We start from the raw sequence: 12034 nt of genomic DNA, 5'->3' as shown, positions 1-12034 counted from the left end.
AGACTCATCAACCTAACAATTTTTTAGCGTTTAAGAAAGCTATTGACTGATCTCTTCCAGCAGGCCTTCTCAGTGGAATTTTAGGATGTTTTTAGGATGTTTTAATAATGTGTACTTAGTTCTTAATCAATTTTATGTATCTATACTTATTGTTGTTGCCTGCCTCGATCCAAATGGAGAGGCGGGTAAGAAATAAATTTATTATTATTATTATTATTATTATTATTATTATTATTATTATTATCATTATTATAGATGTTCCCCTCTCCCCAACTTAGAGCTAACTTTGGTTTTATTTCTCAAATTTATTCCTTGTTCCACCTGCATCTTCCATTTCTCTACTCCCTGCATGGTTTGCTGTCACCGTCTTTCCACCCTTCCCTGTCCCCAGCACCCACACCATAGAGAGGGAGGGCACAATGGAGCCACGGTTCATCAGGTTGAAGTCCTCTTGATTTCAACCGACCACTGCCGGAACTGGGATGTTGTCCTACTTGCAGCCATTGTCCAATCCAGCAGAGTGGTTCTCCGGATAGATGAGCACAGTGGTCTCCAACCTGTCCAGGCCCAAAACCCACCTGTGGTTACCAACCTGTAACAGGTGACCCACTTTCACACCCACCCAGTCATCCCCCCCACACACACATAAGCCCCATTCGCAGCGACAGGCAGACATCCGCCCCACACAGAAGACACACAACACAATCAGGTCAGTGCTCCTCAGAGCTGGTATTGTCACCCAGCTTTCAAGAGCTAAGCACTCAAAGCCATCTGCCTGGATGGACAAAATTTGTGAATATGGGCAAGTCTCTCTCTATAAAGAACTGGATTTTTTCCCCCATCCCTAAGTTTCAGACAGAAACCTTTCGAAGCGCTTCTGGGAGAACCCAGGGTTCGAATCTGGAAGCTTCTGCATGCCAAACACGTGCTCTCCCACTTAGCCTTATCTACATTAAACTTCAGTTTATTGGCCCACATCCAGTGCTTGGCCCATCTCCAGTCTTTCTCTGACCTTCAGTATTTCCACAGCCTCCCTGGAATCAGATAAAGTTGTGTGTAATTAGCTGCCAGATGATTCATGCCAGAGGACAACTCCAGCGGGTGACAGGAGTTTATTGCTGTGGGTTGTGGAAGTTCAAGCAGTACAGCTGAGAATTAAGTTTGGATACAACCTACAGGTTCCTCGCCTGTTGGGGAAACCATTTCCCAATTTATTTATTTATTTGTTTGTTAGATTTTTATACCGCCTCAATAACTCAAGCTGTTTGGGTGGTCACAACCCTGAAAACTATAAAATACTCAACAATCATAGAATCATAGAATAGCAGAGTTGGAAGGGGCCTACAAGGCCATCGAGTCCAACCCCCTGCTCAATGCAGGAATCCACCCTAAAGCATCCCCGACAGATGCTTGTCCAGATGCCTCTTGAAGGCCTCTAGTGTGGGACAGCCCACAACCTCCCTGGGTAACTGATTCCATTGTTGTACTGCTCTAACAGTCAGGAAGTTTTTCCTGATGTCCAGCCAGAATCTGGCTTCCTGTAACTTGAGCCCGTTATTCTGTGTCCTGCACTCTGGGAGGATCGAGAAGAGATCCTGGCCCTCCTCTGTGTGACAACCTTTTAAGTATTTGAAGAGTGCTATCATGTCTCCCCTCAATCTTCTCTTCTCTAGGCTAAACATGCCCAGTTCTTTCAGTCTCTTTTCATAGGGCTTTGTTTCCAGACCCCTGATCATCCTGGTTGCCCTCCTCTGAACACGCTCCAGCATAAAAATACAATGTAAAAAGTTTAAAACTAACTCCACCCCATGCCTAGCTCTGAGGAATTCTCAGCGTTAAGCAGCATCTGGTGGGTGGCACTCTAGGGAGCTGTGTCAGCCGCTGTCCAGCGGCTGATGCCTTGCTCTGAGAACTCCTCAGAGCGAGGGTTTGGACAGCTGCTTCTGGCTCAATCCTCCTAGCAGCACAGGGGTGGGCAGCTATGGCTCCTGGCTAAGAGTACCCAGAGTGTCACTGCCACCACAACATGGCCTATGTCAGAGCTTCTGTCTTCAGGGGGTTGTTTGCCACCCCCAGAATTAGGTGCCCAAGGTGGGCGTCTGGCTCACCCCAAAAGAAACAGCCTGTGTCAGGAGTGCAAAAACTTCTGGAGGGCATCAGGTTGGCAACAGCCTACTGTGATGAACTGCAGGTTTCTCCAGGGGTTTAAGCTTCCCCCCCCCCTTGTCTTATTTGGAGAAACCAGGGATTGAACCCAGGTCCTTCTGCATGCAAAGGAGGTGCCCTACCACTAAGCTACAGCCCTTTCCCCAGTAACCTACCTTGAGGCAGGTAACTATACCCATTCTCAGTACTGGAAGGTCATTTTGGAAATGCCCTTCCCATATCCATATGGCTGGCATCCGCGCTCTTGAACATTAGGTGTCAGGTGAAAACACTGTGATTGTGTCCAGGTTTCTTTACAAAAATAATAATTACAACGCTTTTTAAAAAATGTAAATAAAATGGAAACAATCACTGACAATCATTTTAACAAATATATATATGTGTGTGTGTGTGTGTGTGTGTGTGTGTGTGTGTGTGTGGTGGAGCAGGCTGCTGGATATAGGTTTTGATCTGATGGTTGCTAGTTAGATTGTAAGCACAAAGCTGGCGTTTTGTGAGTCAGGGATCTAATAAAAATATGTTGAGTTGTACTCAGTTGATTATCCCATCAATGCTGATCCCATCAATGCTGATTCTTCTGGTCTTCTGTGTAGCCCATCAGGAAGATTTCCTGATGTATCTTGGAGGCTTGCAGAAACTAACAGTGCGATCCTATATATGTCTCCTCAGAACTAACTCCCACTGGGTTCAGGTAGGTATTGGGCATAGGATTGCTGACTAAACCTCTTCCCATGAAAAGCAGCCTTCTTTGAGGTTAGGAGGTGATACAGTTGACATTTTCATTTCAGGGCCAAACGCGATATTATAGGGAGAGATGAGCGAACAGCTTCCAACATGATCTTTTTAAAATGAAAAGCAGCCATGGGAGGCGGCCTATTTCAGCAGGATAAGTGAATAGTTTTACAAGCTTTTGGTTGTTTTTGGGAAACTGAAAAGCCGCCTCTGCATGCAGGCCTATCCATTTTAGGAAAGGAAAGGACCCTCTCGTGCAAGCACTGAGTCATTACTGACTCTTGGAGGGACGCCAGCTTTCGCTGACATTTTCTTGGCAGGCCTTATAGCAGGGTGGTTTGCTGTTGCCTTCCCTGGCCGTGATTACCTTTCCCCCAGCTAGCTGGGTACTTATTTTACTGACCTCGGGAGGATGGAAGGCTGAGTCGACCCAAGCCGGCTGCCTGAAACCAGCTTCCGCTGGGATCGAACTCAGGCCGTGGGGAGAGTTTCAGCTGCAGAAACTGCTGCTTTAACGCACATTTTCATGGGATGTCATGGGCGTTATTCTTGAGTAACTTATGATAAGGGAATAACATGTTTTCCTAAGCCAGAAATACTTTTACAGTGTTTCTTTGCCTAAGGTGAGGAACGTTTTTGGAGTGTTTCCTGTCTGCATGTAAAGCCCTTAAAAAGGAAGGAGAGCGATGCAATGTTTTCTCTTCCTTTCCCTCAACGTCCTGCTATTCAATGCCTTTTGGCCTTGGCAGAAATGAGTCCCCGTTTCCTTATCTGCTTAGAACTGTCACTTTGCTAACATGTCCAGACTTGTTGAGGATTAGAGGAGACCAGCAGGTGGAGAGTGCAAAGTGTTCGATGCAAGGCATTGGAACAGGAGGATCTAAAAAGCTTTGCCAGGATTTCATCTTTGTTCATTTGCTGAGCGATGCGTCTCCCAGAGTCCTGCATCCTGCTGATTCCTCTGAAAGGAATCCCCCAAAGTCCACCAGACTTTGGAGACACGCTGCTGCATGGATTCTCATGCAGTGTGCAAATACCAACGAAGAGTATAGAAGGAACCGCTTTATTTATTTAATGCAGGAGTGCAAAACGGCTTTCCGTCTGAGGGCCGCATTAGATTTCGAAGATGCTCTCGTGGTGGGCCTTCCAGTGGTGGGCGGGGACTGAAGGTGAAAGGGGCAGGGCCAAAGGAAGAAAGGGGTGTGGCCAAAATGCACAGAATACCAGCTTATTTGTGCTTAAAGCTCTTACTGCCTGGGGTGAGAAAAGCAAGACCTTCTGAAATTCCCACTTCTACGCATCGATTCAACCCCTGGGCCTCCTTTAGTTGCAGGCACGTGGGCTGTCAAAGTGTCCCAGCAATCCTGTCTGTAGCATGGTATAACTGTGGAGGCCTTTGAACCAGAAAAAAAGGGGTCAGGGATTGGAACGGCACCAATGGAAAAAAGAAAGTCGTGGAGTCCCTATAGCTCTGTGCTGTTGTAACTCCATTTCTCCTTTTCCTATTGGCGTGGCTGTCAAAATGTATTTCTAATGGGGAGCTGGGACTTTGTCTTTGTCAAATGAGAGGGGGGTGTGTGTGTGTGTGTGTGTGTGTGTGTGTGTGTCTTAATTATAGCAAAGAGGAAAAAGAAATCTAGCACAATTTAATTTAAAATGTACAGAAGCCGTTACTGCCAAGATGTACTGGCTGAGGGAGCTATGTTAGGGGTGAAAGAAGTTTGTACTTGTTTGTTCCTTGGCATTTCTACAGGTGAGAGTTCAGAACATAGACTATTGGTTTTGTAGTTTAGATAGAAGGGTGACGGGCACATAAACTGATAACTGACCCATGAGCTCATGTCAGGAAGTCATCTGCTGGCAATCCCTTGCCCTATGGTAGGAAATTTATGATCCCCGCATTCATACCCTGATTACTCTGCAACATAATTGACATTTCTTCTGATGGTGTCCTTGGTTGCCCTCCCCCATATTTATTGGGGTGCAGGAGGCAGAGAGGGATACACGGCGAGGTATTTTTTAACGCCCAATTTGGCTAGTTGTGTCAGTCTCTTGTATGTTGATGCAAGATGCCAGTGCAGTGCACCACACAAAGCCATTGCAACCTAGAAGCTGGGTCACACTCTGGTCATTTTTCTGGTCATTTTGGCAGGAAGATAATTGTGCAAATTATATATTTTTTCTTTCCTGAAATGTTTTCTGAATTTATATCCCACCATATTGCTCAGGGCAGCTAACAACCAAAACTATTAAATAAATATCCCCAAAACCCACACAACTTTAAAAAAAAAAACAGACCTAAATACTAAATAATAAGAGCCAGTGTGGGGTAAGAATGTCGGATATGGACTCCAGTTCTAGTTTTCATTCGGCCTAGAAGCTCACTGGGCCAGTCGCTGACTCTCAGCCAAACCTACCTCACAGGGTTGTTGTGAAGATCAGATGGCGAGGAGGAGAACCATATAAGCTACCGTGGGTTCCTTGCAAGAGGAGGGATAAAAGCAAGAAATAAATGTAGATACTGCAGATAAGACCCAAAATAAAAGCAGGCAATAATCAGTGCTAATTTCAAGCGGGACAGATTTTGCCTGGCCCCTAAAAGATAGTGGTTAGGCGCCCGGTAAACAGGACTCAGTTCATGTTGACAGTACCAGGCTAGGTGGATCAAGACTCCGTGTAAAGGCAGCTTCCTGTGTTCCTAAACTATGATTTGTTCAATCATCTGCCAGACAAAGGCTGGGTAGGGAAACAAACCATGGGTCAAATAAACCATGGGTTCGTGTTATGTGCGAAGCAGGCCCTACATCTGAGCTAAGAGGTATTGGACGAGGAACCCTATGTGGGGGCACAGCAGTTTGAGTTTTCCTTAGAGGTAGAAAAAAGTTGTTATAATATTGCTTCCTCTTCCTAGGCTGAAGCCACCAAGAGTAGACATAGGCGAAATGTGCTTTGAAGCCAGCTCATCCCAAAACGAGAATGTGGCTGGGTCCAAATTATTACCTCAGGAGGTTAACAAAGGGTCAAAACCAGATATCCCTCAAAGCCTTCACAGTACTAATTTATCCACAAATTCAAGGCGGGGGGGGGATGTATTTCTTTCAACCCTAGAATAATTTGGATTATTCTGCAAATGCTCGTAGTTAGAAACCAGTTTGGAAAGTGCTGGGGAACTGCTAACCAAGGCTTGGAGCTGCAGTGTCAACAGGACCGGCATTTCCCCTATGTCCCTGCCTGTGCCTTGAGATTATCATATGCTCTGAGTATCCCCGCATTATTGAGACTCGGTGAGTGGCTATTGGTAAGTGGGCCTTTTCTGCAGTGGCCCCTAAATTGTGAAAAGCCCTTTCCGAGAGAGGGCCTGTGTGGTGTTTACTGCCACTGCTGCTTCTTTTAAAATATCTTTAAAATGATTTCAGGGTGTTTTCTCGTTGGTTTTCATTTAACTAATTTTTATTACGTGAGTTGCCCTGAGGGCTCCGGCTGTTAATTAATCACTAATTGACAATTAAAGCAGAGGAGAAGAGTGATCAATCAGTGCCCTCCTATATGTGTGTCATCTAAATTTAATGTAATTATGCCTTTTCTTTCCCTCTGCCTTAACTGCCTTGGCATGCAAAGGGCTGGGGTGAATACAGAGTCAATTTAAAGTCCAACGATACTGTACCTCCAGCAACTCTTGTCAACACGTTGTGTAACGACAAAGATCAACAGAGTTCAGTATCAGAAAGAGAGAGAGAGAGAGAGAGGCCTTTTGCTCTCCCTTGCGCAAACGAGGAGGTGAATTGAGAGCATGAGCAAATCTGTCAACTTCTCTGCTCCCGCAGGCAAAATCTAGATGCAATTATGGCACAATCCTGGTTGTGTCTATGGGGAAGTAGCTCCCATGGAGTTCAATAAGACTTACTTCCAGGTAAGAACAGAAGAACAGGAGAAGAGCCCTGCTGGATCAGACCAAGGGTCTATCTAGTCCAGCACTCTGGACAGTTGGCCGGCCAGCTGTCGGCCAGGGACCCCCAAGCAGGACACGGTGCAACGGAGGCCTCCAGCCCCTGTTCCCCAGCAATTGATGCATATAGCCTTAATGACACCAGATGCTTACGGCCATCCAAAACAGAGTGGGAGGAGCAGCAGAAGGGATCTTTGCCTCCCCACTCTGCATTTTAATGAGACACCTATCCAGCTGAGCCATTGGGGAGTGGGGAGGGAAGGTAAGCCATACAGTGTAAGCTGTCCCCTCCCTGCCCATGAGTATGCTCTCTTTTTGTCCTCTCTGAGCTCACTTTGCGACCTCGGAGAGGCAACTGGCAGGATCTTTCCGTGCTGGCTGAGAGGGGAAGGGGGAAAGGGCTGGGAGCTCAGACTCCTGGATCTGAGGTCAGAGCATTGTCTCTGACCTCGGATCCAGAAATCCAAAGTATCCTATGCTCCCTCCCATCTCTGTCTTTAGGAACCATAGGACTGCTGCCTTATTTATTTAATAACTTTTCTTTTCTGCCCAATAGCCAAAGCTCTCTGGGCAGTTCACCACCCTTAAAACCTTAAAATACAACCTGCTAAAACACACTGTGGAAGTAATATACATGCTTTTAAAAGTTTGAAACTACAGTATAAACCCCAAAGGGGGGAAAGAAAACCAAATAAAACCTAGCAATAGAGCAAAGATTTAAAATACAGTCACATGTTTTAAAAAAAAAAAAACAGAAAGAAAGTCTCAAATGCCTGGGAAAATATAAGATGATCTTCACCCGGCACCAAAAAGACCACAAAATATAGGACCCTCAAAGAGATTCCAGGCCCCAATCACGGACATTCAGGGTAAAACCGGCAACTGAACTTATTTGCTGGATGCATGATAAGGTGCTCATGATTTTAGCCTCTGTGTTGTTTAGCATTCTGAATATGGCATTTCCCAGAAAGCAAAACCCTTGTTTCAATCTACATTCTTAAAGAAAGGTAACTCTCATGGTGCCTTGAGATTCATAGGATGCCCGAGGGTGAAAAAAAAGCCAGTATAAAACTCCTGCACTACTAATAGTTGTGTAGAATAGGGAATTTCAACAGGTGTTGTTTGCACAACCTGACTACCCTACTTGAGAACTTTAGGAGTCATCAAATATACAAGCTCCTAAATCAAAGATTTTACAGACCCTGGATTTTTAGATTTGATCATTGAGTGTCCACCCCATGAGAACTTCAATGTGTAAACCTAAAATTCCAGGGGCTATAATACTGAATGTGACTGATGGCAAAGGTCATAACCAATTGCAGATTTTAACATCGCAATCGCCATGTCTCAGGAAATCAAGGCAAAAATCTTCTGCTATCTTCTGAGATTTTCCTTTTGCTAATAACTAGCAACCCTAACAGACCTTTTCATAGAATCATAGAATAGCAGAGTTGGAAGGGGCCTACAAGGCCATCAAGTCCAACCCCCTGCTCAATGCAGGAATCCACCTTAAAGCATCCCTGACAGATGGTTGTCCAGCTGCCTCTTGAATGCCTCTAGTGTGGGAGAGCCCACAACCTCGCTAGGTAACTGGTTCCATTGTCATACTGCTCTAACAGTCAGGAAGTTTTTCCTGATGTCCAGCTGGAATCTGACTTCCTGTAACTTCAGCCCGTTGTTCCGTGTCCTGCACTCTGGGATGATCGAGAAGAGATCCTGGCCCTCCTCTGTGTGACAACCTTTCAAGTATTTGAAGAGTGCTATCATATCTCCCCTCAATCTTCTCTTCTCCAGGCTAAACATGCCCAGTTCTTTCAGTCTCTCTTCATAGGGCTTTGTTTCCAGACCCCGATCATCCTGGTTGCCCTCCTTTTGGGAGAGGGCATTTAATTCTTTCTTCCTATGACCTTTCCTCAATATGAAATCCCCTCCTAAGCTGCCGTTAGATGCACAGAAAAGGAAAAACAACGGAACAGCAGCTGTATCCACACGCTCACAACCACACATACCCAAGGAAATAGCAGCAGTTTCAGAATGGAGGTTTTCCATTTGGGCATGTAGCAAGAGTCAAATATTGTGAGGCTGGTAATTAGCAAAACAATAAACCACCAGAGATCTTAATCATGGATCTCCAACCTCACCTCTAGTTCAGCCTTCAGCAGAAAACCCATTGCTGAAACTCTTGTGCAATTAATGCTTACTACCAGTCAACTAGTTAAGAAATTATCTGATAACAAGACATGTGTTCAGAACCTTGATTCCCTCAATGAAAGTTCAGGAGCTAACAGAGCTTCGATAACATACCGGATCAGGTTGCAAAGAATGTCAGATGATAGAGTATCTTTTGAAAATGCCTGATGGAAGCATTGCAAATTACAAGCAGTGTGAATCTCTGCTAGCTAATTATGTGATCTCAGATCTTGCTTGTTTATCTGATGTCAAGGATGTTATGAGACAGGTGAAAAACGGGTTGTGTGGGAAAGAAGTTTAATCGGATACAGAGATCATTTGTAACATGGATTTTCTTCGAGGAACTGATGTATAAAGCACGCTCACCTTCTGCAAACATGTTCTAAAATGTACATGATTCTACCCTTTGAGGAAATGCCTCATAGCACTTGGTTTCTCAAACAATACTCTCTTGGCTTATCTTGACGGTACTCAAATTTAAACTGGCTGGGTTCACATGACACGCTAACCCATGGTGGGTTGCTTCTGGGAGCGACCCAGTGTGGAAGAAAGGGAAACAGTTAGATTTGTCCATCCTGACTTAGCTGACTGTAACGATTCCGCAAATTGCTGGAATCTGCATTTAACCAGGGTATTTAAATCTGCTAAGTAATGAAAGATCTTATTTTCCCCCAAAGAATCAATCTATTATTGACAGAGGAGGGCCAGGATCTCTTCTCAATCATCCCAGAGTGCAGTACACAGAATAATGGGCTCAAGTTACAGGAAGCCAGATTCCAGCTGGACATCAGGAAAAACCTCCTGACTGTTAGAGCAGTATGACAATGGAACCAGTTACCTAGGGAGGTGGTGGGCTCTCCCACACTAGAGGCCTTCAAGAGGCAGCTGGACAACCATCTGTCAGGGATGCTTTAGGGTGGATTCCTGCACTGAGCAGGGGGTTGGACTTGATGGCCTTATAGGACCCTTCCAACTCTACTATTCTATGATTCTATGATTATTTATATTGGGCTTGCACTGGTGGGCTGTACTTATCTCTGCAAGAAATTATTTAATTTTCCCCCCAGGTTTTGAAACAATAAGCCAGAGACGCATTTACGCTAATGCTTTTATTTTTGATACTTCAGCGTGCTGTGCAAAGACAATTTTTAATGCATTATCATTGCTTGAGTAACAATTGCTCATTCTAAAAGAGTGCATCTTGAATTTGGGGGTCCTTGAGAATCCATTGATGGCTTTTTTTTTTTCTCATTTGAAGCTATTAATTAATCTGTTGGTGATTTCTCCTGGATCTTGCTTGCCGTCTTTAATTAAGATTGTGTCTAATCTGGTTCAATGGTGGACTGGGAGGGATGCTCTGTGTTTAATGGTGCCTTCATTCCTCTTTCGTGGCCATGTGTCATGCTTTGAGCAACGATGCCTTTGCATGTAAAATGCAGGTAAACGTTAGGTTGACTTGGGCTACGATAACAACATAGAGGGGGCGGAAGTGATGGCAGTGGGGGGACCACCTATAGGACAAAGATGTAGCAATAACTGCTAGCTTAATTGTCTTAAAAGAAAAAAAGATTAGGGAAATTAATATTCAGGGCTGGCCCATGACATTTTGCCGCCTGAGGCAGAATAGCAAATTGTGCACTCAACCATTCAAGTCAAGCGGAATAGGATACAGAGGGGGGGGCACATTATTTGGGCACATGAAACAGAAAATCCCAAAAGCCCCTTTCCCCATTTCTAGCAGTAAAAATACAATATTAATAAAATGAATAGCTAACAATTTTTGCTACCCATTTAAATCTGCTGCCTGAGGCAGCTGCTTCATAGTAGGGCCAGCCACATTAATATTGATTGTGATTCTATTTTTTATTTTAATTCAGGGATGAGGGATGTGTGGCTTTCCTGATGGACTACAATTCCACCACTCCTAGCCAGCATAGTCAATGGTGAGGGATGATGGGACTTGGAGTACAACAACATCTGGAGGGAGGCATGTTCTTCATTCCTGGACTAATTTATATTACACCTCCGAGATACAAATTCTTCCAAAGTAGTTTCCAATTAAAAACTGAACAAAATAATAAAAAGACAGTGACTGGGTTTGCAGAAAATGTTGCAGCTCATTGTGACTTAATTGTTGATTTATTGATTTGGTTCAAGAAGTTTCAAGATGGATTACAGAAACCAAAACAACAAATCAACAAAATATTTTTTAAAAAATATCTAATATCATCCTTAAAACAATAAAAATGGCATCTCAATTAATAAAAGGAATCCTTGTGACCAAAGAGTTGCAAAAGCTATTTACAGCTGCAGATATCTGGGAACAGTCTTTAGAATGAATAGTCCTCTTCTAAGTTTCAGCCGGTGGGCACAGTATCGTGTCAGAAGCTTTTATGTCTGCTGTAGACACACCTGGGCTTCATTCGTCCTTTTCTTGGGAACCATTTCGGGGTACTAATTTCAGAACTATCGGCTTCTCGGGTATTAAGAAGATTTTATTACTCATCTTCAGGGGAATCTGCAGAAGAGTGGGAAAGGAAAGAAAGAGCAGTTAACGAAGCAGTTAAACTCACCTTAGCATCAAGGGAACTTTCAGATGAGTCTTTTCATTGCAATCAGCCTGATTTGTTCATGGAATTTTAGCGGAGGAGTTGGCCCTGCCATCTTCCATTTGCAGCTGGCGTGGAGAGAACCATACTGGCTGCCTCTCCAAACTCTCAAAAGCGAACTTGAAGAGGAAAAGGGAGCGGTTCGGTGGGCAGGGAGGGGAGGAGACTGGGGAAATGGGGATACAAATTTCTCCCGGCCTCCTTCCCTCCCCCTCCTAGCTAGATAGGCAAAAATGCCCATCTAGCAAAAACAAAGAGCAGAAACACCCAGCTAGCAAAAACAAAGAGCAGAAACGCCCATCTAGCAAAAACAAAGAGCAGAAATTCCCATCTAGCAAAAACAAAGGGCAGAAGCATGGAGGCAAAGATTGCCTCTGCAGTTCTGCTCTGC

At 44.4% G+C, this 12034-nt stretch overlaps 1 protein-coding gene across 1 annotated transcript in view; it reads right to left on the bottom strand.

Annotated features, from left to right (window-relative positions):
* Nucleotides 1–10128: 10128 nt before the first annotated feature.
* Nucleotides 10129–12034, bottom strand: part of LOC134410384 (cytochrome P450 3A9-like) — a 44092-nt gene continuing 42186 nt past the window's right edge. Inside the window, exon 13 of the mRNA XM_063143639.1 lies at nucleotides 10129–11552. Within this exon, the coding sequence (XP_062999709.1) occupies nucleotides 11454–11552 (99 nt within the window). The 3' untranslated portion in view covers nucleotides 10129–11453. The remainder of the gene's footprint in view (nucleotides 11553–12034) is intronic.

This window comes from Elgaria multicarinata, chromosome 17 (genome assembly GCF_023053635.1).
Source record: "Elgaria multicarinata webbii isolate HBS135686 ecotype San Diego chromosome 17, rElgMul1.1.pri, whole genome shotgun sequence".
Lineage (NCBI taxonomy): Eukaryota > Metazoa > Chordata > Lepidosauria > Squamata > Anguidae > Elgaria > Elgaria multicarinata.
The sequence above is the reverse complement of the archived record's forward strand: the minus strand, read 5'-3'. Positions and strand labels throughout refer to the sequence as shown.